The following is a 27,895-nucleotide window of genomic DNA, read 5'->3' on the forward strand; positions in this document are numbered from 1 at the left end:
AAGAGGAAAATTATATGATTTTGTAAAATCTTGTCTCTGCTGATCTGTCACTGAAAAAAAAGAAGTAAATTTATAGTTATAACGAAACAATCCAACAGCTATAACCTTCCAACAATAATGTTAATTTGACCGCTAACTAATGCTGGCTAATTTACTAGCTCATAGCATGAAGCAATAGTAGCCACTTGTTGATATACTGCAATTGTGTGTGAAGTTGTTTTTCATCAAAAAGATGAGCACATTTTATATGAAATAAATTTTAGATTCGAAATGCTCAACATAATCTGCTGACCAAAAAAATTAATAAAGTACAGGGGTAAAATGTTTGTCTTGACTAAATCGTTGACCGTTTTTGTTGACTAAAACTAGACGAATACAATCATGTTTTTTTTTTTTAAAGAGTAAAATAAAGACGAAAATGCTAGATTTATAGTAGACTAAAAATGGACTAAATAAAAACCGGATGATGTTGGCTGATAAAAACTAGCAATCGTAATTCAAACTGGACTAAGACTAATTTTAAAAATGTTAGATGAAATTAACACTAAACGATAAACAATAAATAACATATTTAGGTTTATTTTGGCAAACTTTGGTAGAGCTAATGGCAACAAGCTCACTAAAACGAGTGGAAGAATCAAGACTGTGTAGATACAAGGGCTTTGGGATAAATGCTATCTTTGTGTATGACTTAGCCTACATGCTCTCAGAGTGTGCGTACGCGCTTTAAAATAAATCTGAATTTAACTTGTTCCATTTCAAACATTTTACACTATCATTCAATTTCCATGGAAAGGGGCTAAACTGAAGGTTTGATGTATTAGTCGCTTTGACAGCTTCTCTGTTGTTCATGAATGAAGATGAACTTTGGACTGAAATTGGATGATTTGTACCCAATGCAACAAGTTAGTTGTCCTTCCAGTGTGTTGACCCACATGCTTAATTTAATTAATGCACACCCTTGTGTTTAGAAACAACTTGGAGGTCTGGTGAAGTCAAGAATTCAATGAGAAGGCTGGCTGCACAGCCAGCGTTCATGACAAAAATTGTTTAGGCTTCTACGGCCTTTTACAAAGACAAATGTAAGCCTCTTAAAAAAAAACGTTTCTAAAATGGCATTCATCTAAAAGTAAACAGTTTACAGCACCTTAATTAAAGCACTAGCAAATAGTTTAAAAAAAACCTTTCAAATGCAAGGTCTGTTGATAAAATAAAAACAAATTTATAAAATGGTAAAACAAACAAACAGATAGAGTTATAGTTCTTAACCTGGGTTGGATTGAAGCCCAGGGGTTCAGTGAGTGAGTATCAGGGGTTCAGCGGAGGTCAAGGCACATTCTACTCATGAGATTTGTGATGATATGCCCCGCTTGGCCATCATCCAATGCAGGTGATCACACTACATTGCTTGGCCCATCTGTCCTGCATGAAATTTGGTGCACTCACTAGTTGACTTGACTGTTGTGATGGTATGTCGTGTGATTTCTTTAATGTAATCTCATCATACAAACAAGCAAAAAAAAAAAGGAAAAAAAAGTGGTTGGACAAACATGTGCGATATGAAAAAAATGTTATCCAACTAAAATTACATTTTCAAAACACATATTTAAATAAATAAGGGTTTGATGAATGTGCATAAGAAACTGGTGGTGTTCAGTACCTCCAACAAGGTTTACAACCACTGTGGTACACAAAGTAATGACAGGAAGCCGTGATTGGATCAATTCTCTGAATTAGAGTTTTAATTTAATTGGTTTGGAAAGCATTCCACCCCCCCCCCCCCCCCACAGATATGTCAAATGTTTAAACAACTGTACAAGGCTAGAAAAGATCCACATCCACAGCAAACATACAAAATAGCTTACCAAATTGTGTTACTTTTTTTCTCTCTCTCTCTCTCTGTTCAGTACATTTTAAACCTAACCCTGGTACAACAGACAACCATAGCAAAAAAGATTTCATGTCAAATGTATACAATCTTATTTACACAAAACATTTCATCAAAGTGCATTGAATAGAATCCTGATTGACAGTCTGAGATGATGGCAAAATATGTACAAGTGCTGAAAACCTGCTCTCAATAACCATAATAATAATAGATATTCAAAACAACTTACTCTAGGAGGTATTGCAAAAACTGAATATTTTTACTGAAGACATGGCCATACATAAAACAGCGCCTGTAGGTTTAAAAAGGCAAAGATGTAGTTCAGATCTCGTAAAACCTGTCCAGCAGACTCGATTTCAAGACCGACAGAGCAAAAGCAACACAATCCAAAGTATTTACAAAAATAAATAACATTTCTTTCAGATACTGTCACCACTGATAATGATTTAATGCACTCAGGAGGCATGTTGTCATACTGCGAGCGATGTTGAAACCCCCCCAGTGTGGGAACAAGGGGACGACGTGCTGCCATGAATTCCATTAACAAAAATGAGAAAGAAAAAAATAAATAAACCAACATGGTCATGACAGATCATCCTCTGTGCTCACTATTGAAATCTGAAAAGATAGAAAAAAAACATTCATTATGAAAATTATCTTATCTTAATGGCCACTCATTCAAACCGTATAACAGGGGTGCTAAACATACGGCCCGCGGGGCCAGAACCGGCCCGCCTGGGGGTCCAATTTGGCCCATGAGGAAGAAACAAACTGCAGTTTTCACAAAAATTAGCAGTAACTAATTTAACCCACTGGAGGGCACACTGACGACCTCTTAAATGACATTTTGAAATTTGGCTGCTTCTCAGCATTTCATGCAAAAATGTTTTGCTCATTTTTGCCAAGACATGCCAGGTTACTTTGCAATATGATAATAATTTGGAATATTTTGAAAATGCACTTATTTGCACCAATAAAATATATTCCATCATACTTCAAAAGCTGTACATTTGAGTGACAACAACAACAATAACACTCGACAAAAATATTTAAAGTATTTATGCAATGTGCATGTTTTAAGGTTTTGCATCAAGGTTGTACAAACTTTGGCTACGTTCATACTGCAGGCAAATGCAAATTTGACATTAATCCCACTTAAAACATGAAGCATAAAGTTGACATTTGTGGTGATGTATATATTTAGCCTCGCAGACGACTGATTTATTATGCGCGTCAATGACGTGACGTCATCAGTAGGGGAGAGAGAAAAAAGGAGAGGTCTTTGTGAGATGAGCTCGAAAAGACTCCTCATTTTCACAAAATATTTCCACCTCCTCCAGATATGAGAAGGTAAAAATATGAGCCCCGATGACGGACTTATAAAACTCCGTGGCCCTGACACGCTGCACCATACGCATATACTTCCGCAAACACAGCGTTGAGTGACTTTGTATCTTTTTCTGCGCATGCAGGTCACTTTGCGGTCGCATAACGTTCACAAAGCAGACAGACTGAGGTCGCAGTTAATGGGTAGTGTGAACGCTTACTTAAAAAAAAACAACAACTCTGATTTCACAAAATAAATAAAATAAATCTGATTTGAGCATTAAGACCTGCAGTGTTTGAGGGCCACTTTTAAAATTATTTAATACGCAATTTGATCTTTATACACTACAGTGTTTTTTGAAGATGAATTGTGTTGATTTTAGTCATAAATACGTTATTTGCATATTTAGATAGGATCTGCAGTATAATAAACCGACTGACTGCCTTGCGAGGAGTGTCAAATATTGTTTTTGTCATGTCATGGGCCAGTGAAAACTGATGGCGGGCTGCAAATGGCCCAGGGGCCATAGTTTGGACACCTCTGTTTGACCTGATAGCGGGATAACATTTGTAAAACTCATACATATAACTTGATGTTTATGGGGTTTGTTGAATGCTGTCACAAGAGTCATGTCAACAGCTGTGAGGATGACAGCTAAGGTTAATGTGGTTCTCTGCCTTGGAGCTTTGAGTGGGCCGAGGTTAATCTGCTTAATCTGTGTACAAGGGGGATGTGCCCTATGGATGTCAACAATGCACTAAAGATTAAGAAAGGCTGCAGATGTGAGTGGCGGTCATTAACAAGCAGTCTCAATCCTCTGTTGAGAAGAAATGATTTAACCTAGTTTCATCTAATGCTAAGGAACTCTGCACCAATTACTCAATTTCTTTACTTAGCAAAGTCTCCCTTTCAGGTCAGTTTGGGGGGAATCATGTGAGTTGTGGTTGTTTGTCGTTTCAGATGGAAGCCTTTGACTTACCGCTGGGTATGTGTGCCCCACATTGGCGCTGTGTCGTGTGATGTCAATGTTGAGGTCTTCTTCTGTGGTCTTCAGGTAGACCGGGTTGTCAAAGTTCATGCTTTTGTGGTTCTTCGATGTCCAGTTTCTCCACATCAAATACCCGCCTACTGCCGCCATGGCAAGCAGCACTGCGGGTGTGAGAATGGACACAAAGTTTTCAGGCAGTCATTGACAAAAATGACAAATGATGAAATGAGATGGTTAAATTGTGCCATCAGGTTAGAAACCATTAACACAACCTCCCTGGGTGAATTGCACAAGTGAAATACAATTCAAACAGAACCATAACTAATAGTTTTTTGTACATTCAGTAATTTCCTATACTTCAACATGCTTTAAAGAACACAAGAAAAATCAATGACAACTGCTTCAAGCAATTGAGATAACCCAGGACATATTTAGTAATGCTCTATGCAGCACAAAAGGTGATTTATTTTATTAATAATTATCATAACCTTTTGTATAACTATAACTAAGGTGTTGATTAGGGGTGCAGCAATTAATCAGTTTTACTAATTAACCGTGGTTTTTAAACGTCAGGATTAAATAACCGCGGCCGTTCAACAACACCGGTTATTTTCACTCAGGTGCGGCGCGAAACGAGCCATGCAGCATAGTTCATAGTTCTTCTGTTTCCACACGGCCCATTTAGCGGGCGCACAACAACACAGGGCTCAGCTTTGAACGCCGCCCGGAGAGAGTTGCGTACCCGACGGCTGTGGGTAAGGTTCCGTGGCGGCCGGTGTTTCGCAAAATGCACCCCCGCCGCCTCATACGTTGTTCGAGTTGCCCCTTGATTAATTACGCAAATAAACTAACTAAAGGAATAATAATTCTCAAAAAAACAATGCACCCTCATTGTTAAATTTTCGGGGAAAAACGCTATTAATGGAGATAAAATCTCCACCCAAAAAGAAAAAACACTAAATTAAAATAAAGAAGAACAAGAAGGAAAAAAGAGGGGGCACCAAAATGAGCTTCACGGGTGCCGAATTGCAAATATGCACTTAATGTTGATTTGCTGTTTTGGTGGCATCCGTTTCCGTGACGGGGTGCATGATTTTATCTCCATTAATACCCTTTTTTCCCGAGACTTTTGAAGCCGCGGGGCGCCATCTTAAGACTCCCAAGAAACGTATCTCAGCATACGCATTATGGCTGCAAAATGCTTACATGTGTAGCGGTAAACTGCGCAAAACACCAGTTTAAAGGCTGTGGATGAACATTTCACCTGTAAGTATGGTTAAAATGGAATTGAAAGAAAAAAAATATATAATTTTTTTTTAAGAGAGAAAAAGAGGGTACATGCCATCCACTTGTGTGCCGAGGCCCTATTTTCTGTCTAATCTGCGGTTTTAAAAGGCAGCAACTTAAAAATATATATATTTCCAGTTATATATTGGTGTTAAAAATAAATATTTTCAAAGAATGCTGATGTGATTTTTTTTTCTACGTCTACAAGAATAACTGTACAACCGCATTTTTTCCTCAGACAATTATCGTACACCAAAATCTTCTACCGTTGCACCCCTAGTGTTGATATGAATTTCATGAAATTGACTTACACAAGGGTAGTATGGCCCAAGCCGCTGCAGAACCTCTAGCTGTGGTGTTCACGTGAATCGACGTACTCACATTGGCTTCTGGAGAAAAAAAAAGTCCTTGTAAGAAAACCAAGTACATTATAACTTGAAGTGATTATTGTGGTATTTGTTATGAGACTGCCGTCTCGATTGTTCAGATAATTGTGTCAGTCATTAGTGGCATTTAAAGAGGGTGAAGGCTTTGGAAGGAAAATGGGAAAAAAAAACAACATACATCTACGAGTTGCGCACCAATCTACATTCTAGCCAACCCTTGAATAGTACCGGTAGCTATTTTTCTACTTCAAATAGCAAAAACTCTAAACAAACCACTCTTGATTTGAGTGACTAGTGAGTTTGTGACTGCATTGTCTGATTTAAGCACATGGGGAGAATAGCTCTAAGTTCATGCATGAGGGCAGTGGGGAGGACAGCACCAAACAACCTTGTACTCCTTTGAGAACCACACCAATATTGTTGTGTGTACCCTAGTAAGTTCTCGACTTATTTGAACAATGCGAGTGAAAGGGCACATCTCCCCTCTTGGCCCCATGCAAAAAGGACTTTGCAGTGATGTCAAGCAGTAAACAAGTGCCATGAATGCCAAACAGCTAAGCGCAAAGTAGAGTAGGAGAATTCATAAGTACTTAAGGCAGCTATTTCTGATCTTTTGTTTTCAGGTTTGACCTAGTCTCAAATGGTTGACAGTATTTGGAAACCTTCAGTCGCACACACACACAAACTTGGATAGCTTATGACCGCTAACAAAGAATTGTCACTAGTGAAGTTCTGCTGTAAATTAAAGAGAGAACCTGTGTGTGAACTTTCAATTTACGAGAACTCATTCCACAAATGCTATTTAGATTAGGAAACTAAACATCCCAGAAGAGATTCAATGATCACATTTAAAAGCCTCAAGTCTGAAACATTACAGCATTTGTGTTAAACTCCACAACCATCTTGAGTCAAGCAAGAAATTTGACTCATTACAGGCAAAAATCACATCTTACTCCAAACAAAACAGTAATATTAAAACTACAAGGGAAAGCTGGATCAAATGAGGTTCTAAAGATATAAATCAGTAAATAAGTCATAGAAAATAGAGCAAAGAGCAGCTGCGGCGATGATCACTGAAAAATTAACATTTAGGTTTTGTCCCTATAACAAAATGTGAAACAAACACTTGCCTAGCAGAGTTACGCAGTCAGAAAAAGGCAAAGCATCTTAGTTTATAGGAGAGTTGCGAGGAGCACAGCCCAACATCAGAAAGCAAAGCAGGCAACAGCTGATGCTTTTACCTGGGGAGGGTGGCAATAGAGGTTTCCCATCCTCTGAGGGACTTTTGGTAGAAGGGTCTGTCAAAGAATCAAGGGTTATATTTTATTTATTTATTTTTTACTGACTTCCAAATAGCCATGAGACTAATTATTATTTTTTTTTTACCATTGACACTTTTCCCCCTGTTCAGGGCTACGTAGCAAATTGTTTATTGGCAAGCACTGACTATGTCTTTAGGTTTTTGGCCAACCAAGTAAACGAGCACCCGCTCCCATGGGTACATACTACATACATATATTACACACCATTGTTTTTGATTATTTACAGTCTGGTGGGAGGGACCTGAATGAAAGTTTAGCATTTGTTTATAGCCTTCTGCTTACACTGCCACTCTCTGGTGGGAAACTGTATTGCAGCCAGGCTTTTTATGTCCTCCAAGTAATATCTTACCGAGGGGTTGTTTTACAGTCCTCAAGGCAGCGTTTGCAGCACACACTTGCTTACCAACTTTAGAGCCAAGGCACACATTTTACATCGGAAAGATCTCACAGAAGACAAGAGATTTTCCGACCCCGCTAATGGCCAATTTATAAGAGTGAATTGGAACATAATGTTAAATTCAAGATTTGTTAAAGTCCAAAATATTGGTTCAGCCTCAAATGGATGACAGTGCCTATCAGCTACCTTCCGTGAAAAAACACGATAAGGGGTAGTAAAAATGTCAGCAACAATTATCCACAGTTCCACTACAATTGCTGAACAAATGGGATAAATGCATTTGCTCGAGATTCAGCACACTATAAAAAGGCTTTTGGCTACAGCCCAACATTAAGAGATGGTGAAAGGCATCCTTGTCTCAAGCTATTAATTCAGCGCACTAAATTCGCTGAAGGGTGTGTTAACGCAATTATACACACAAACTTGCAATCCAATGTTTCAAGGCAATTTAGACTAACAAGGCATTTTTCTTTTGAGGAGCACAGTGGCACAGTTGTCAGGGAGATGTTCAGAGCTTTCTTTACACCAGTTGCTTAGTCTGCAGCTGAGAGTCTAATTAGGAGTTTATATGCACTGAATTCCGTTCCCAGGTTCTCACTGTCTATACATTAAAAACAAAAAAAACACTGGAAGAGCAGGCAGAAGGATGGCTCAACAAAAATCAGATGGAGCAGATTAGACTAGTATTCCCCAGTCACATTGTTATAAAAAAGGAGACTGATGGCATGGTGGTATATGAATGCTCATCTATTCCCAGAAAATTATCAAGATCTTTTGATTATGCAGGCACTGTATAGCTGTTGTACATAAGTAGCAACTTGACAAGTGGCTGCTATCTTAGTGGAATTTTCTAAAAAACAAAAATCAAACACCTCTAATAATTAATGTAAACCAATTGATTATTCAAGTATGCAACCTATTCTACTGCCCAAACTTGTTACAAAAATACTCTGAAACATCACTAATTTTGGGAGGCTGATTTGAAGAACACCTTGGAATTTCCATTCATATGAACTTAACCTTTTGACAAATTGGGGCATTTAAGAAACCCTTCATAAGAAGTTCAAAAGCAAATTCTGCGCTGCTAATTGCATCATATTTTCAAATAGCTTGGTGCGCGCTACATACGTTGAACTTGAAATGTAAATAAAAAATGTATTTCGACAGATCGTTTTGGGGAAATCTTGTTATGTTGCTAAAATAAATTACAGAACCAATTAAACCCATTTTATTAGCCTAGCTCTTGGTCACACAAGTACTAAAATCACCAGATACAACCTGGATGTCTCTTGCATTTGCTCTGCCTATGACTGTTATTGTTTTACACTTTTACAAATTCACAATTATAGGAGGAGCCCAATTGCATGACACCAGTACTGAATATTGAACTGGCTGGGACACAAACACAGGGAGATAAGCACTGAACACATTGCAATTCTGAGGAGGACTGCTGTATCAACAAGAAATAAAAGTAATAGGAGTCATAGTAGAAGTATATGAAATGGCGAAGACTTGAGTTTTGAAGGGGCTGAAAAATGTGATCGTAATCAGACAGGGCACAGTATGTGGCTGGCATGGCCGTATTTCAGACAACATGCATCGCATGATGATGTGGCAAAGCTGCACGACAACAGAACCATCAATGAACAAAAGACAACAGCACAACATACAAAATCACGCTCATTAGGCAAGTTTTAACTCACCAGGTCTACAGCGTAGACCATCAGCAGTCAATTCCTGTCCTGCTGGGCACAGACAAGTACATTTGGGGGAGTGTTTGTTGATCTGTGGTGCAGCTAGACACATGTAGCTGCAGCCTCCATTTGCACCTTTCTCTGCACACCAGTTAGTTCCTGCAAACAAATTTAGGTTTCTGGTTAGTTCATGTCCACATTTAGCAGTGTTGCCACTGAATTCATTTATACATTCTACCATCATTCCACCAGTTACCACAGAATATTGTGTTTTGTGACAATATAGGCACCATACATGGCAAAAGAATGGACTCTTATTTGACCAGAGGAGAAGAAAAACATGTATTTAGCTTTTAGTAAATCAGCAGCAGAACACAGTTTGTTTTAGCCCAAAACACCTATTTCTGACCAAAAAGCGAAGACAACAAATGCATATAAACACCAATGGCCATGAATGAGTCAAGGTATCTTGTCCAAAAAGTTATGTAAACAAATTGGAAACCACCCAATTTACTGTTTCATGAAACAATTTTGGGTGTCATTATATACACACATGAGTCTGTATATGTGCACACATTGTTTTTGTAATTGTGTTAGGTTCTTACCAGAAAGCTGAATGAGCTCATGATACACTATGATGTCCTGTGGATCATTCAGGTTGTTGGCTAGTGTCACAATGTCCATTCCAGTGAATTTGTTAGCTCCATAAATGGCTTTCTTCTCACCATCTGTCCAGAAGACGCGGTCCTGGAAAGAGGATCATGTCATGTACATTGTTTTGATTAAGAAAAAAATAAATAAAAAATAAATACAGTACATATTTGTCAGCACCTCAAAACAATGCTGCACATAAACTCAATCAAAGGATACCTACATTAGAGAAGCAAAAAATAAATGTACTTTTAGAAATAACTGAATTCTAATTACAAAAATTAACAGTAGACTAATAAGACGAAGCGAGTTTTGGCTTTTCCTCGTCAGATGTCTCCACAGCGAGTCACATGTTTGACACAGTTTGTATTTCCTGAAGCAACCCAACTACTTTTATCTGGTACATCAAAAAATATATTATTTGGTGTACCGAAAAAATGAATAAATAAAATGCAGATTGTTTCAGAAGAAAGAGCGCTCGCATGATAATTGTAGCCCTTACAGGTTACCTATTCCACATTACAAAAATATATATATATATTAAAAAAAAGAAAACAATATATGTAACTGACAAGAAAAAATTAAAATAAAAAAAAGGATACTGTTTTGTAAAAAGGAAACATGCCAAAGAACATGGCAGCAGTACCTCAAACACAGTGAGAGCAAAAGGATGAGCAAGGTAGTCTGAAGACTGTAGCACTTTCTTCCTGTTGTCACCATTCAGGTCGACACTGCAGAGCATATGCAGTTTTGAATCAACCCAGTACAGCCTGCCTTTGATTAGATCTAGATAAAAAACAGAGAGAAGATTAGAAAGGCATGACATTAAAAAAAATGTCAAAGGTAACAAAATATAGTCAAGAGAAATGTAGCTCAAAGGGTAATAATCTAATTTCAACTTGCTTTCACTGCTAATGAGAACATCCAAGGTAATTAAAAAAAATCAATCAAACATTAGAAAATGACTAAGAAGCTATTGGAAGACGTCAATTCAATGAAAGCAAAGCCACAAGTTAAAAATACACAAAAGTGCCATTGAAAAATTTGCCTTGCACATTGAAGAAACACTATCACAACAAACCTAGTCAACATTGTAGATGAACCACGAACCAAATCCTTCACCCACAAGTCATGTTTTCAGGTTAAGAACTTAAAATCGCAAACCACAAGTACTTTATGAGATCACAACTTGACCTGTAGACTTGTATGCACAGCTTTGTTCTTACCGAGGGTTATACCGTTTGGCCATTGGATGTCCGTTGCCACCAGAATCTGCCTATTGACTCCATTCATACCAGACTTCTCAATCTTGGCTGGCACACCCCAGTCTGACCAGTACAGAAACCTACAATTAACAAATACGGGGAAAAAAAGAAGAGATTGTACAGTAAACTGTATTGACATCTTCATTCCTGATAAGCACCTACCCCGACAGAGGATCCACGGCAATGGAAGCTGGTTCTTTGAGACCTCTACTAAACAGAATTTTTTGCTTCGTCCCATTAAAGTTTGCAACAGAAATAGTTTTAGTGCCTAGATCGGACCAGTACAGATTCTTGTATATCCAGTCCACGGCGATTCCAACGGGAGAGTGGACGTTTTCTATCACTTTGTTGTGGGTGCTCACATCGCCTCGTTTGTCCAGCAGAGTGCTGTCAAAAAAGACAAATGGGGTTTCAAATTGAAAAATTTCCTATCCATCACCTCATGCACAAGCTGTAATTTAGACCATTATCAGAAACAAGTGTAGCAATACAACAAGCCATTTAATATTTTAACAGAACGAATCACAGTTTATTAGCACGTTTGTAGTGCATCATATTTGGACTTGTAGTTAAAGGTAATCATAATATTGCAAACTGTTCTCAGTAGAATGCGATGCAGCTCAAGATTCACTGCATAGCCACATGAATAAACCAATAAATTAATAACCTGACAGCGGCAATCAAAATTGAGCAATATAGTTGTAAGAACAGTATTTTGGATACAGCTCCTACAATCGATTTGCAGACACTGAGGAAAGCTGCATCGAGTCACTGTTACGAAAAAAAAAAAGTGAGCACATTAGCTTTGTGAACACTACATGTGCACAAAGCATTACATACTACCACAGACCATTCCAAGTTTCTAGTGTTATTTGGAAAGGACAATTGTCACACCTTTGTTCGTTGAGCACACTGCCACTTGCTGTTCAATTGAATCAAGTAAAACTTGAATTGTCAAAGTTCTTAAAACAGAAAATTATTTTGGTGTCATGCTCACATCAAGTACTGCTAAACATTTTGTATGAGTTTAAAATAAAATGTTGCCTAAAAAAGTCTGGCAGCTGCACGACTAAATAATGGTGTCACATTACAGCATTTACACAAATATTAAGCTTGCAGTTTCACTTCACCATTTCAACACATTGGAAGAAAAAGAAAAAAGAAGTAGTAAATACAAAGCCTACATTTAAAGGGAGACTTAACTGTCTTCCCATTCATAATATCTCAATACTAGCTCAATGCATTTTAAATTCTACACAAACTAATTTAGCGCAGTTTTCCCAAACTTAACTTTTGGCACATACACAAGGTTTTACTGTGAAAAAAAAAACTGTTATAAGGATGGGCGAGTACTGATACTTTGTGTGCTGACCGCCGATTCCAGTCTTATTTTTAGTACTCTGGACGAGCCAAAGTACAAGTGCTAGTCAAGAGTTCAGTACTTTTACTGTATCAGCCTGAAAAAAGTGCTATCGAACATTCCTAAAAAATTGCAGGAGATAGATACATTTGTGAGCAAACAATGTGTCTGAGTAATGTGAGAGTAACCTAAATATGGCCTTCTGTCCCAGGTCAGCCCAAAATATCATCTGTTGGTCAATGTCTGCATCTAGAGCCACGGTGTTCCTCTGCTGCTCCACAATCTGAGTGTACTCCTTCCTCTCCAGACCCAGACGACGAACATCGCGGCGGTTTGTGAAAATCAGACTGGGCTCCTTACCTGAGAATAAAGAAGCACTTGTTAAGGACAGAAATTCTCAACTTTGTATCAACAGTCAAAACACACCTTGTGCTTGAAAAGCCTTTAAAATATATATATCATATCAAAAATAGGTTTCATATAATTATTTAACATAAAGGTCTAGAGCATTTGTGATTTGAAAAGCACTTCAACAGATTGTGGAACATTTTACATTACAAATCAAGTTTGGACACACTTTACTAGTAGAGTATTTTTGTGTGATTTTGGGGGGTGCTGGTAACTTCAATTGCTATTCTCATGGTTTCAAATTTTCATATGCCGTACTGCAACAAGTGAAGTCATGTTTGTACGTGTCGTGATATGAATAATTTCCATCCTCACAAAGATGTTTCCCACACATTACTGACATAACAAAATGGAGCTTCACTTTGCACTGCTGTTCTCATTCCTTACCACCAATCCTGTGGTCCTGTTGGTATAAATGTTTTAAAGACTAGTGGTGATCAGAAGAGCCGGAGTTACATGGTGCTAGCCAACTAGCTACTACCAACTCTTTGTATTCTCAGACCCGTGTAGCTGTACGAACTACGTCCAAGTTTCCTCGTTAGCTGCACAAAGCATAGTTTGGTGGAGTATCCAGACGGGTGAGTAGAAAGTCTCCAAATTGGCTGCTTAGGAGACTAGATGCCAAAAAACGTGATTAGCAATTAGTCAACTTATAGCTTTGATGCAGCGTAGTAAAGTGGAATGCACTTGGGATCAAAACATTTCTGTGCATCTTTAATGCTGACGGCTGTTGGTAAGGTGTGTTAAGTTATTAACATTGTTTTTCAGTTTCAATTTATATTTTAGCCGTTTTGGATTTAGTTATAGCTGTGGAGCTCAATGAATGGGATTGTCTATTGTATCTGTCTCACTCCTGAGAAAATAAAGGAGTGTATGTGTCTGGTACCTGTCTCTGTCGGAAAGGGAGGCACAGGCTGGTTATTGTTTTTCTCTAATCTGATTTATAGCTATGGGAACTTGCAGAAGGGAGGAGAGAGGAATTCTCTTGTTTTTACTGAGTTGTAAACAAATGTACTGTGGGCTGACTTTTCTATGGACCCACTTTTCAATAAATAAGGATGTGCCGGAGAGCCTGACACAACATGGCTTCAGTGTCGTCAGCCTTTTGTCATCAGAAGCTTCTGATAATTATAATACCTTTGCAAAGGGACTTCTTCACCAGGATCTCACCATTCAGTTAATTGAACACGCAAAGAGTACAATACTTAATATTGTCTACTCTAACAGGTGCTAGAATAGGTGGGGCTAGATTTGATTAGGTCAGGCACTGAGGCACCACTCACCTACAGCCTTACATACTCCTGTAGTTGGATCCATTTGATAGCCATTGTGGCATTCACATTTGTATCCTCCCTTTAGGTTAATGCAGATCTGACTGCAGATGCCTGGGTTCAGACACTCATTGACGTCTGAAGAAAGAAGGGTAGAACGAGATCAGGAATTCAAACGGTTTCATGGAGCTGCTGGTGGTCATTAATTCCATAAGATCTAGTATTTGTCAAAAATGAGCAACAGAAATCGCTAAGCTGTTGGCAGCATTTCAAGAATTGCTAGATAATAATAGCAAGCAATGTTTTAAATAAATACTATTTGTGAACCAAAAAAAAGTCATACCTCCACAGGTCTTGTGGTCAATGAGCTGTAGCCCGGGTGTGCAGTCACACTCAAAGCTAATTGCCATGTCTTTGCAGATATGTGAGCAGCCACCATTGTTCATTAGGCACTCGTTGACATCTGCAGAAAAACACAAGACAGCAAATCAAAAACTGTTCATCCTAGTAATGGACACTGTTCTTTCCACCTGATAGTTAAATAATTGAAACATGTTCAACCGTAAAGCTTTTTTTTGTTGTTCTGTTGAATGACTGCTTTGACATTTTGTTTGAAAATGAACTATGATAATATTGGGGAACTAAAACAGGAGATACAGAAAAATCTAGGGATTATTTTTATTTTTTATTTTTTTTAAGTTTCAAAATTATGATGAGTTGGCTGACAGGAGAACACATGACTAATTTCCAGAGTCCATGACCCCATTAGTCAGACTTCTCCAACTGGGCCTCAAATTAAGCAAGGATTTGTTTTGTTTAACAATAAGCCGCTACCTGCACAAATAACACGTGGTCTACATTGGCTCAGTTACCGCTTGTGCAACATGCAGGAAGCATTTTAGGCTAATTAATAGATCATTTACACCCATCACAATAGGTACATCAATCTGCTCGACAATGTATTCTATGGATGTTGCAGTATTTCTACACTATTACTAGTTTGTGTAGTAAAACTCACCGCATTCGTTAATGGGTTCATCGCTCCAGTCTGGACAGTCACGGTTCTTGTTGCACACTTTGCTCATCTCGATACATTCCCCGCTGCGACATTTGAACCTTTCTGGTCCATGACACTGAGTCACTGTGAAGAGGGGAGATACACTAATTTGCACTACATTTACAATAGATTTATTGTCCTAATACGATGCATATTCCTTCATTACCTAGCTGCTAATGATGCAGATTTCAAGTAAGAAAATCTACACACTATAAAGGCGCACCTAAAAGCCTTTAATTTTCTCAAAAACTGACCTTGGCATCTTATAATCCAAAGCGCCTTAAATGTGGATCAATATTGGTTAAGTAAGATCCATCTAGTGGATGCTTAACGCAACCCCAGCTACTACAGTAGCTTCTATTCTATGCGCCTTATAATGAGGTGCTCCTTTTAAATAGGCTATTCATTGAAGGGGCGCCTTAAAATCCGATGCGCCTAATAGTGCAAAAAATACGGTAATTATGAAAGTAAATGTAAGATAGAAATTACCACCTTGTTTGCTTGAAAAGAAAACATAAGTATGCCGACTAATCTACTATAGTTCTGGCAATTGAACATCAGAACATTTTTATTTGGGGGTTGAGTTGTATTACAGCAGGAGGAAAAGGTATGTGCACACTTTGGAACGCATTCCATTTGTGCACAAATTGGTAATATGTAGTCTGATCATCTAAATCACAATAAACAGTCTGCTGAAACCAACACCACAAAAACAATTATAGGTTCTTATTTTTAAACAACATGTAAACATTCACAGGACAGTGGAAAAAGTAGGTGAATCCTTGGATTTAAAAATTTACCCCCTTTTGGCAGCAATAACTTCAACTCAACATTTGTTCAGACATGCACAATGATCAGGCACATTTTTGGACCATTCCTCTTTATAAATAAAAAAAACTGTTGCAGTGTGAACAAGATTCCTGGGATGATTTATGTGAATAGCTCGAGGTGATCTCGTTTAGGTCAGGACTGACCGGACTACTCCAAATGCACAGTTTCAACTTGTAAAACCATTGTGTTGAGTGGAATCTGTTTTGGATCATTGAACTGTTGCAACACCTATCCTTTTTTTAGCTTCAACTATTGGATAGATTGCAAAATATCTTAATAAACTTGCAAGCTGTCCAAGCCCTGAGGGAGCAAAGCACATGCATGACGGATTTGTCGCTGCATGCTTCACAGTTGGGATAAGGGTCTGATGTTTGTGTGCTGTGCAATTTCCCCTCCACGCATGGCCTCCGAAACAACTTTGGTTTTATCTGGCCACAATATACATAAAGAACGAAATGCCATATTTTGATAGACAGTAACAACTTCCTCCTTTGTGTTCTCCCCCGCACTGTGCTGAGCTCTTGCAGTCATCTTTTCATGACAGCTACTCCTCAGGAAAAGCAGCAACAGAGTTGAACATCAACAATTTTGTAACCAAGAGTTTTGTAAAGAGGAACAGTGCAAAATTCACCCTAAGCATTGTGCACGTCTTATTTTCAACTACAGTAAATATTTGGTTGATGTTATTGCTGCCAAGACGGTCATCTACAGTAGTTATTAAATCAAGGACTTCACTTGGAATTTCTTTCACCTCATGTAAATGTTAGGCAAATTCCAACGTGTTCACAAACTTTCTCCTCCCACTGTATTATTTCAGTTTTTTTAATGCTTTGTAAACTGCGCTTGTTTCTCTGACAAGATCAAATTATATTGTTGAAGACTTCACGTCCGCTAATTTCACACAATGTGATTCAAAGTGAAGGAAAGTCACAGCTGCACGTAGAAAATTGCGTATATGTAAAACAAAAATACGCAAAGATACTACTAAAGAGATCAGAACTCACGGTTTTTGCAGTTAAGCTCATCTGATCCATCAGTGCACTCTCTGATGCCGTTGCACTGTCTGTTGCCCAGAATGCAGTTTCCATCATCACATTTGAACTGATCTGCGCCACAGGTGCGTACAGCTGCAAACATCATACAACATTGCTCGAATCATATTAGACACCTCAAAAAAAGTTTTTCGGTCAGGAAAATATTTGTGTGATAACTAAAATGAACATTTTTGTTACATCTTTGACAGCCCGCAAATACAATTACAAATATATTATACAAATCAGCAAATAAGTGAAGGCTCAAGTGTCGAGCTGTGAACATGTACAGAAATTACAGTATGAAAAACAAGTAATATATTGGTACATACGACAGTTTGTTTCGTCGCTGCCATCTTTGCAATCAGGGTCCCCGTCACACCTCCACTTTTTGTGAATACACTCTCCTGAAAGGCATTGCATCTCACTAGTTAAGCATTTGGCTGGTGGGGTTGGGTGACGGCCACAATGAGACGGTGACTCATCAGACTGATCCTGCAGAAGAACATAAAAATAACTTGTAACAACATGTGGAGCAAAAACAACAGTATTGACTGAATTGGACAGTAGTTGGTGCAAACTAGTTGACGCAGGCCTGGCTGGGTGCAAGTGCAACTAAAAGGGACAGAATACATGTCACTCATGGATTAATTTAAATCATTTTCAGCCCAGTAAAAAAAAAAAAGTCAGTGATTATTTCAAATTAAGGGCAGGAATTTTATGTTGTGCTTGGTTCACATTTTCAACATTTGTCTTATTGTGAATTGGGGAGTACAGTGGTTAAGACTGTGGCAAATGAAAAGCAATTGATCGTTTTGAAGAATATTATTATTGCATTAGGAGTTCACAAAACCACACACTAATATGCAGGGAGTCCGCATGATATGTAAACTGTCAGACAGTCCAGATGCTTTAAAGTTATAAAAAAAAAAAAAAAAAAAAAAAAAAAAAAAAAAAAAACTTTCCTACCAGAGAATAATATGTAAATTCAGGGTCTGTCTCAGGCCTGGTACACACGAGAAGATATAAGAGATTACTGTATCTGTTAAACCACACATAAAGATGATTTGGTTTTTTTGTTTATCGATTTTGATTATACTATGTAGTGTGCTTTTGTAAAGAACACCACAGGACCAATTACGAAGATTCTGTTCCATACCATTCTAGAATCTAGTCCTCCAAGAGTGACATCTTATAAAATCTTAATTAAAAAATAATAAGAAACTAAGACCCAGTATGGAATGGTGGTAGTCTTGGGACATTCCCCTTACCTGGCAGTCAACATCCTCATCACACACCCAACTGTTCGGGATGCATGATGAATTTCCACACCGAAATTCACTTGGGCCACAGGACGAAGGCGTACACTCCACCTCATCTGAGCCATCACCGCAGTCATCCTCGCCATTGCAAACAAAGTTTCGGGAGATGCAGCGGTTGCTGGCACAGGTGAACTCGTTTGGAGCGCAGGTTACGTCGCCTGAAAATGCATATTCACACATGAACTGAAATTGTAACTTAAGGGGATTTTAATTTAGCAGTCAAAAATATTATGCAACCACAACAGCCATGACCTGTTCCTGCAGTTTCAAATCCCATCATATCAGGACTCTACACTAACTTTTGTACTGGTGCGACCAACTCCTTCAGTTGGTCGCACCAGGATTTGCCCATATCCTTTTTTGTGTGCGGTACAGCATGCCCACTGTAGCTGATGTAAAATTTTCTTAATAGGCATACTATTGTTTCGTATGATGAAGACTGACAGTAAGTCAATATGTATTTGAACAAGAAGTTTGTCTGCAAAAAAAGGTCAATTTTGTATAATTGGGGTATTGGGCTAATTTGTAACTATTCAATTCAGCTTGTGAACTGTTGATGGTGTGTTTGTGGCTCAGCATTGGCTCACATTTATTTTTGAGACAAACATCACACAGATTAAGATATTCACATGCACGTTCTAAACAACCCGCTAAGATGCTACACTGTCATCCCTAATGAACGGGAACAAGTCATCTCCTGTTTTTCATTGAAAAATTGGAAATTGAAAACCAGCCCTGATCTAATCTTCAATCATGTGCTTAATGAAAGTCTGACAAAACTAAATACAACTGCAAATTTGTGCTCAAACTTGCTTTGCCTTAAAGTCCTTGTTCTGCTACTTCTTAAAAGCCACTGCAGCGGCAGAGGTAGCACGAAGAATGTTTTCTGGTCAAGACAATGCAATGTTCGAACGCATCCAATCAGCAGCACCTGTTGAACGTTTCTAGCTGTACTGCTTGACGCAGAGTGCTCAAAGAGCTCTGCCGCACCAAATGGCCCTTTTGAAAAACGGTCACAGTTTTTCAACGGTGGGAGTGGAGGAGAGGACGCTCGGAATTTATTTTTGAACGCGCCCAAAGTTAAGGAGCCGACAGAGAAGGAGAATGGCTTAAGTAGTGAAAAAAAGTCTGTGACTTTCAACCACTGATACTGCAGAGGGAACATTAATACATGCACTTGCATTAGTACGACCGGATTATTATTATTTTTATCCCCACACACTGAAAAGTTGGCCGCATTTGCAAGCATATTGGTCACAGTCTCGAGTGTTGCATATGGTCATTGAGCATTGTGTGAAGCCCTCAAAAAGTTAATTCCATTTCTGGTGCCTATTTTTATTTAATTGTGTTTATGGTAGGTAATATTGATTTAAACCGATTTAATTTGATTGAGCAAGAGGGCAATTAAGTGCCTTCCTGGCAGTTGATTTCAATTAGTGGCAGCCAGACAAACAAACAAACATGACTTGTACCCAACGGATATACATTTACATAAATAAATCTGACAAAATAACTTCATGCATGCATAAAACAAACCCACTCCAACAACCATTGTAATACTCAAGTAAAAAATGAGTTGTGTCTCTGTTTATTGACTGTATATGTCAACCTACCACAGTTGACCTCATCTTCTCCGTTGTCACAGTCCTTTTCGCCATCACACTTCCAGAAGTTGGGGATACACTGAGTGGAACCTGCTCCACAACTAAACTCATTCAAACGGCATGTCCGCATGTCTGCATGAACATAAAACACATTCCACAAGTCAAAAAGTATTGCAGTGCTGTTTTGTTACACAGAATTGTTCTCATATTTCCATGTGCTATGGAAGTTAAGATCTTTCCCCAGTATACACATTTTTTCTGCTCTAGGTTAAAAAACAAACAATAGATTTCACATTTGAAAAGAACAGCTATCCATATATTTTGTTTTCCAAATGTCAGCAGATGTTACAAGAAACCAGCAGAAGAGAGAAGAATTAGAACGGCACAAAATACAACAAGCAATTTAACGGCAAAAATTAGTGTATATACCAATATTAAAATGCTAAATGTTTGGTTGTCTCAGTAGTACTGGCTGCACAGGTAAAGAATAGGACAAGGATCTTCAGCTTTTTTTTTTCTAGCTAGCTGTATTAATTTTGTTTTGAAAATGTGATCTTCCAGATTTATAAAAACTAGTATTACTATCATTATGAATACTATTTATTATTATTATTATTATTAATAATTGATTTGCAAAATGTGTATATGAATTAAATAATTAACTTATTAATACTAGGATTACATTATTGGCCACTTTGTATACCTCTTCCCTAGAAGTCAAAATGTTCATGCTGCTCGCGTTACCACACACTTAAACAGTACCTCAAATAAGTTTTTTTCAGGTTGTACGCATCAGACCTATACTGTATATTTTTTTTATGATGGAAGTTACATATAAATAACATTACTCTCACTATTAACATGTATTAAAGATCATTACAAAGGACATATGCATCTACAGTGTATTATTAACACAATGTCAAAATATTCTATTAGTTGTTTATTTTACTAATAAACAGTCTATTAAAGTCAGTAACAATAACAATGCAAGTGCAACATTTTCCATTACTAAGAATAAGAACAGCTGGACAAACAGCAGTGATTGTAACCAGTTGCACGTGCAGCTCAGCCCATGTACACTGCAGTTGGTATGCCTGTAACTTAATCATGTGCACATGAACAGAACCTTGTAAGGGAAAATAATTATTTAACAGTACACATACTAACACACTACCCATTGTAACCACGGCACTCTATTATCAGATACATTTATCAATCTTTGATGCACACACTTTGCTTGGTAAATGCTCCTCTTAACCCATATCTCAGACTTGCTCATTCATAGTATTAACATGCAATCCGATTAACCAATTATGAGTTAATATATGCAAATACACTGGATCTTTCTCAGTACCCATACCTTCATCACCATTTCAATGCACAACTTTGTATAAGACTAGTGTTCCACTATTCAGTATTAATTGTCAATCTAATTATGAAATATAGTTTGGTGAATGTAATACTCTGTATAATATTTTAGTAGTTAAAAAGTATAACAATGTGACAAAACCCAACTGAAAACTTGAGAATTTAAGTTGAGCTCTACTTTACTTACGGCAAATGTCTACACTTTCGTCTGACCCGTCCTCACAGTCTGGCTCCCCATCACATTGCCACCTCTTTGGAACACACTGGCCATTGCGACAGACAAAGTCTGTGTCTGGACAAACCTTCTTGACTGTTTGGATGAGGAGAAGGACAATCAGTTATTATCTTCTTTTATGTCATCCAGAATTTTATTTCCACTTTCGTATACAGGACAGGTGCTCGCTCGTCAAATTTTTTTTTTGAATATCCTCGAAAAAGTTGAATAATTTCCATAATTTCATTCAAAAAGTCAAACTTTCATAGATTATAGATTCAGGGCTCACAATTTAAGTGATTCCAAGTATTTATTTGTTTATCTTTACATTATTTGGGCTTCCATCTTATAAAGCCCACGAAAACAGGACGTCAAAAAAAAAAATTATACTGTGATGAAATCACCATGCATACTGCCCAGTGTTTTGCATGGTAAATATTCACATTTCCACTCTTTTTCACTATATTACTGAGAAATGGGTGGAAGTATGTGGCAAAAGCTTGAAGGCAAAAAATATATATATATAAATTTAAAAAATTACCAAAATATACATACCGTATACAAAATAAAAGGCAAATTTATTGGTCACACATTCACAAAAATAAAAATGATGAAAAAAAATGTAGTTTTCAGGGGCAAAATTACACTATTTATGGGCAGTCTACAGCCCTGCCACTGTTTCTTCACATGACCTAGATAAAAATAAAAAGGAGGTGGTGAAACTCTGGATAAGTTAAAAAAAAAAAAAGTGTGTATACACGTATATTAATGATTGGTTCAAAAGACATGCCATAAGCAGTACTCTGATGCGTCCCTCTCGTTCTACGCCAGTTCCAAATCTGATTAGATTAACAAGCATTTCTTACCACATGAGCGTTCGTCACTGCCATCACTGCAGTCCTCATCACCATCACACTTCCAAACAGACTGGATGCATCGACCATTTTCACATTGAAACTGGTTTGCCTCACATTCCGTTTTAGTTCCTGGAGGACATAAACAGATCGTGACAAAGTTTGCATCACTTTTACAGAAAGAGCAATTATTTTATAATGTTTAATGATCCCTGGAGTTCTTGTTTCAGTATACATCAACCTCATTATTATTATTTTTTTTAAATAGATAAGAAAGCAATTTTAAGTTCACATTTCAAATGTCTCATTGGCAGACTCAACTGAATTATTATTATTATGCATGCATCGACTTGCCGTAGGAAAAAAAAAAAAAGAAAAAAAAAAAGAGATGCCCACATTAGCAAACGGTTCTGCACCTATACGTTTTTTTTTGGGTGGGGGGACAAATTTATTTCTCCAAACCTTGCCATATGTTCCATCTATGCTTGGGTATGTATTCAAATTGAAAACTGTTGATTTAATAAGTCATAGCAAATCACAAGAAATAGAATAAACTACTTTCACAATTTGTGCAGTCTGTCATAATGGAGATGACGGTTGACCATGACCCAATAACTTAAAATATGACCATCTGACCTTGGTACTAATTCTAACCTGAACTGTATGACTATCCAAGAGGCTAAATGTACTCATGTCTCACATCATTCTCAAAATGATTTTGCCTCTTAAACAGATACTAAAATAATTAACAAAAATATGAAGTGGTTCATTACTTTAAACAAGACATTCAGAATTATTATTTTTTTTTTTTAAATGCTCGTCTACAAATTCAAGTTATGCAAGTTAAGTCTAAGAAGGTCCTATGAAACAGTACATACTCAGATCTGTGAAATGTTCAATGTACTGCCACCTTTAACTATTTATGTAGTCACCATTAGCATGCAAGGTTAATCTACAGCAATTTAGGCAGTCAGAAATCATAATACTGAACATGAGAGTAATATATGCTGAGCTTTAACTACACACAGTTTCAGTCGCCTCAACAACAATTTCAAAGAATGAATTCAAAATGGTACATAAGAATAAACAACCATCACATGGTAAACATGCATTTTCTGAACTAAATAAAAATAAAACAAACACGATGTTGCACTTATGTATTCTGCTAAAAATAGGTTGTCAAGTCTATACTGCTGTCACGTTCAAGCAATTTTCCCCAGTAACACAAACTGTTGCAATGTGTTCCCCTCCTCCTCTTCCAGTCCACCACCCCGCCCACTTCAGGAGCCAAGCACACCCCCACACTGCGTGCGCGCTCATGTAGCTGAGGATCTGGGTCTAGCATGCCATCATACTGACTGTGGAGGGAAGCTACATCCATTTTAATCAGGGCAAGCATTGCTGCTGATCTAATTTGTGAGACGCCTTGCTCAGAGACTCTTAATTTAGCTCTACGATCTTCTGGGTTTTTCTTCTTTAGGAGGCAATTGTTCAGGTATTAAAATTGTGTAAATTACAAGCCACAATAACACTAAATACCAAAGACTGAAAGAAAGAAATAAATGCAAGTGAAAAAGACAAACTGTCCTTCTCGAAAGCATTTGATAAATGAGCCTGCATTTCCTTGGACAGATTTGCAGAAACGGACTGTATGACCAATGTGCCGATGTATACACACATTGAATGCACATAACAAGGAGGGGAAAAGAAACAATGATAAAATCTGATGTAATATATCAGTCAATTGACATTTCATGAGAAGATGTTTAAAAAAAACAATTTCAAAAAACGATGTGACTAAGGAACTAAAATGAGTGCTTAAGGTGAGCATATCCAAATCGCTGGCTATTTGGCTTTGGCAGAGGTCTGAGTCCAACAATTCCAATCTAGTCAGCTTTGTCAAGATTGAATAATCTGAAACATAAAGTTACATTTGCTTGTGTGCTTAAGCTCGCTGTATATATACACCGATAATTGGATCAATTTTGAGGCCCTGCTTCCAATCATAGTCAGCAAAGGCCCGTTTATTGGCTGCAGTGTTCTGTTCAAAAGTGTGTCTCCTCCTCCAGCACACAGTACATTTATTGAAAATCAGTGAATACAAGAAAATCCCTCTCTCCTCCCATCAGCAAGTTCCCATAGGTATAAATCAGATTAGAATACATCAGCCTGTCCTTGGACTCTCCTCGACCGACTGAGACCGGCACTAGGCTACACTCCCTTCTAGATAACATGGAAAAGAAACTTGTTGCCCTTCTCTTCTCAGGCGAGAGAGACAGATAAGAATACAATAGACAATACTATTCATTGAGCTATACTGAGTTAACATAATTATACCTACATCTACACAGTTATAACTAAATTCAAAATGGTTAAAATATAAAGTAAAACAGTAAAAAATGTTAACAATGTCAACAGTTCTGAATGTGGAGATACGATTCTGCTGCTGCTCAGTACCGTCTATGGTTATGGGTTAGAGGGCTATGGCCATTGGCCAACCTAAAATCCTGAAAAATATTGGACTCTTTGCATGATCACTGATCCGTTTGATTTATTTATTCATTCATTTTTCCTTTCTTTCTTTGTTATATACACATAAATTACATACCACCACTATTGACAGCAGATAGGAACCAAACCCTGACATGAATAGCGGAAATCCACAAGTAATTGACACCCTCAATAAAAAAATAAATATATTTTTTAATAAAATACAATAAAGACTCATTTTTTATGGATGCCACAAAATGACAGCAAAGCGCTTAAAACAGAGGCGATGATAATTCACCACGATGAGGCATCTAGCATGTTGTACACAATCATGAACATGTCACATAAATGGCTGTCTTCAGTATTTGTACACAAATCACTTTCACAGGTGAACCATGAATATGCAAATTTGTGCAGGCCGAAAGGCACATAACACTGAGGCTCACTGTTGCTGCGCATTTCTTTACCAACCTACACAGATTGATTGGTTTTAGCTTAAATTTTAACGTTAATGTAAATTAATTAAAGCTACTGAATGCAGAAAATTCAATTTTGAATCGCTACTGCCACCTGTAGACAAAAAATTTAACTGCACACATACTTCTTCACATACACAAAGCACACATGACTTCACATCTGCAGACAGAGAGCGGGTGGGACATTCAAACCCAAATCCAGTCTGTGAACAACTCAGGTGTTAGCCTACTAATTAGAAGATGCTTCAGTCACAAATTGTCTAATAAAAAGGCTATTGTAAAGATATTTTTGGCCAAATTATTACAGAGAGCAGAATGCCAAAGCGGCCCTTGTAACCTTCAATTTATCTGTCAGCTGGCCTTGGAAGAAAAGTTGTATACACTCCTGCTCTAAACTGTCTTTTGTTGTGAATTGTTGGCAGTCCTCCTGAGCCACTACCCAGCCGGTTATCCATGTATCCCTCCTCCAACATAGCTGAATCAAATTATCATGATCACTATCAGAATTCTGCATGTGATTCAGGTGTGTTGAAGGTGGGAACATTGATTACAGGCTGGACAAAGGCTCTCAAGCACTGGACTTTGAGACCCCTGGTCCAGAGGGTACACCGCCTCTTTCCCAAAGTCTGCAGAGATGTATCAGTAACCTAACGAGGATAGGCGCTATAGGAAATGGATGGCTAGTTAATTCATTTGCCTCTGCAATAAATGTTGAATTATTAAAATACTTTATATACATACATCCTGCATCCATGCTTTCATGTTAAACGGTTGCTCTGAAAAGGTTCTATTTGAACTCAGAGATTTAGCATTGGAAACTGGTTGGATTGATCTGCAATGCTACCTTTGTTGCCAAGCACAGTACAGTAACACACATTTTATGCAAATTAATCACTGAACAAATGAAGCTCAGTTGTATTTAAGTTTTTTTTGTACACATTTCCTATATATTGGCACAGTGTTAATGTATCTTACAGTGACTTAGTTTCCCCAAACATTTGCACTTACTACAGCATTTTAATGTATGTCAAGATCATGACGTTTGTATTGGAGCGCGAGTATTTTTTCAAGTGGTACTTGTGTTAAAGATTTGATAACTACAAGCGCTTAAAAAAAAAAAAAACACACACATTCCGTAAAATAAATTGAGTAATTCATACAAAATGCCACGTTAATCAGAGCTCGATTGAAATCACATGCGGCAGGTGAACTCATCTGTCGCCATGCACCTGTCAGTGATGATTGTAAAGTACTGTCAATTTCATACCAGAACTCATCGTGACCCATTTCGAATCAGTATATAACAATTGTAATACAAATGGTAGTGGGTGATCCCGCAGTATTATTAAATGAGCTGTACACACATATGAACAGCAGGCGTTTTACGGAAAGGAGGAAATTGACAAGGATAATTAGACACGAGTCAGCGCAGCACAGACGAAACAGGCCTGCTTCGAACCTCATTCCAATAAATCCGAAATCATTTGCAATCATTTGTATATAATAATATCGTGCCATGTGCCAACAAAATGGGGTCATGCTTGCACGGCCCCGTCGCCAACAATAAAGGCAAAGGAACAGCACAGCCAAGCTGGGTCATTCAAATCAGGGGGCAGCACTAAGACAGGTGTTCAAGCCCGGCGACATTAGCTAACATTACCGACTGGACGCTGCGAGCGTTGCCTTCATGGCGAGTGTCAACACTTACCGCGAACGGCTGTGTATTGTTGGAGGCATATTAGCAGCGGCAGGAGCAGGATTCCGGGTGTGGAAGCGACCATGTCTCGCCGTGGAAACGTGCGGTTGCTTGGTTGCTAGCCGAGCGCTCGCGGGCTGCCTGCTTAGCTGCTGCTGTGCTGTGCTGTGCTGTGCTGTGCTCCGCTCGGCTTTCTTGCGGCTGCTTGGCGCTGCCCTGCTTGGTCTTTGGGTCTGTTGCGGTTCAAGCGCCCACCACATATACACGTACACGTGCGCGCTCTCGCATATGCACCCGGACATACACACTCCCACGCACGTAAGCACGTACGCAAACACAAATTGACGCACGGCGGAGTGACCAGCACGCGCTCTACGGAGCCAACGAGATGGTCACGCGCCTCACTGGTCGCCAGTGGACCCGTTTACTCGATTCCACACTAAATCCATGTCATAAATTTGACGTTTAAGGCCGGTACAGGTGATCGGTTAGCTGGTGTAATACCGGCCGTCAAGGCCAAGGTGGATTTTCCCCTCCTTCTCTACGTCTTGTTAACCCTTAACGATCCGCAATCAAATGACAGACTCCCCCCTCTCGCCCCCCTTATTCATTAATACAAAAATACTGAATGTTTTTGACAGCGTTATCAACAATAAGCGTCATGACAAGTACACGTACAAGTAAACGTAACGTATATTTAAAAACACA

At 38.2% G+C, this 27,895-nt stretch overlaps 1 protein-coding gene across 2 annotated transcripts; it reads right to left on the reverse strand.

Annotated features, from left to right (window-relative positions):
* Positions 1 to 1,789: 1,789 nt before the first annotated feature.
* Positions 1,790 to 27,713, reverse strand: vldlr (very low density lipoprotein receptor). Of its 2 annotated transcripts, XM_086096347.1 has the most exons (20): positions 27,200 to 27,713; positions 22,538 to 22,657; positions 21,645 to 21,767; positions 20,099 to 20,221; positions 18,435 to 18,643; positions 17,496 to 17,658; positions 17,137 to 17,259; positions 15,263 to 15,385; positions 14,588 to 14,707; positions 14,257 to 14,382; positions 12,754 to 12,925; positions 11,368 to 11,592; positions 11,167 to 11,285; positions 10,587 to 10,726; positions 9,895 to 10,036; positions 9,299 to 9,448; positions 7,118 to 7,174; positions 5,802 to 5,879; positions 4,195 to 4,364; positions 1,790 to 2,506 (listed from the first exon to the last, which is right to left on the reverse strand). In XM_086096347.1, exons 1-20 carry the CDS (start codon positions 27,270 to 27,272, stop codon positions 2,471 to 2,473), a joined length of 2,592 nt encoding a protein of 863 aa, XP_085952473.1. In that variant the 5' UTR covers positions 27,273 to 27,713; the 3' UTR covers positions 1,790 to 2,470. The 2 variants fall into 2 exon arrangements, with proteins under 2 accessions (XP_085952473.1, XP_085952474.1); XM_086096348.1 differs by lacking the exon at positions 7,118 to 7,174.
* Positions 27,714 to 27,895: the final 182 nt, after the last annotated feature.

This window comes from Leptonotus elevatus, chromosome 15 (genome assembly GCF_054856555.1).
Source record: "Leptonotus elevatus isolate MCC_2025b chromosome 15, RoL_Lele_1.0, whole genome shotgun sequence".
Lineage (NCBI taxonomy): Eukaryota > Metazoa > Chordata > Actinopteri > Syngnathiformes > Syngnathidae > Leptonotus > Leptonotus elevatus.

Excerpts from the sequence above, each read along its gene's own strand:
- vldlr (XM_086096347.1), bottom strand. The coding sequence starts at position 27,272 with ATGGTCGCTTCCACACCCGGAATCCTGCTCCTGCCGCTGCTAATATGC. Across the intron at positions 14,383-14,587 it reads TGACCACAAGACCTGTGGAG|ACGTCAATGAGTGTCTGAAC; the intron begins GTATGACTTTTT and ends TTCTTTCTTCAG. Across the intron at positions 11,593-12,753 it reads GGACAGAAGGCCATATTTAG|CACTCTGCTGGACAAACGAG; the intron begins GTTACTCTCACA and ends CTTTTTTGACAG.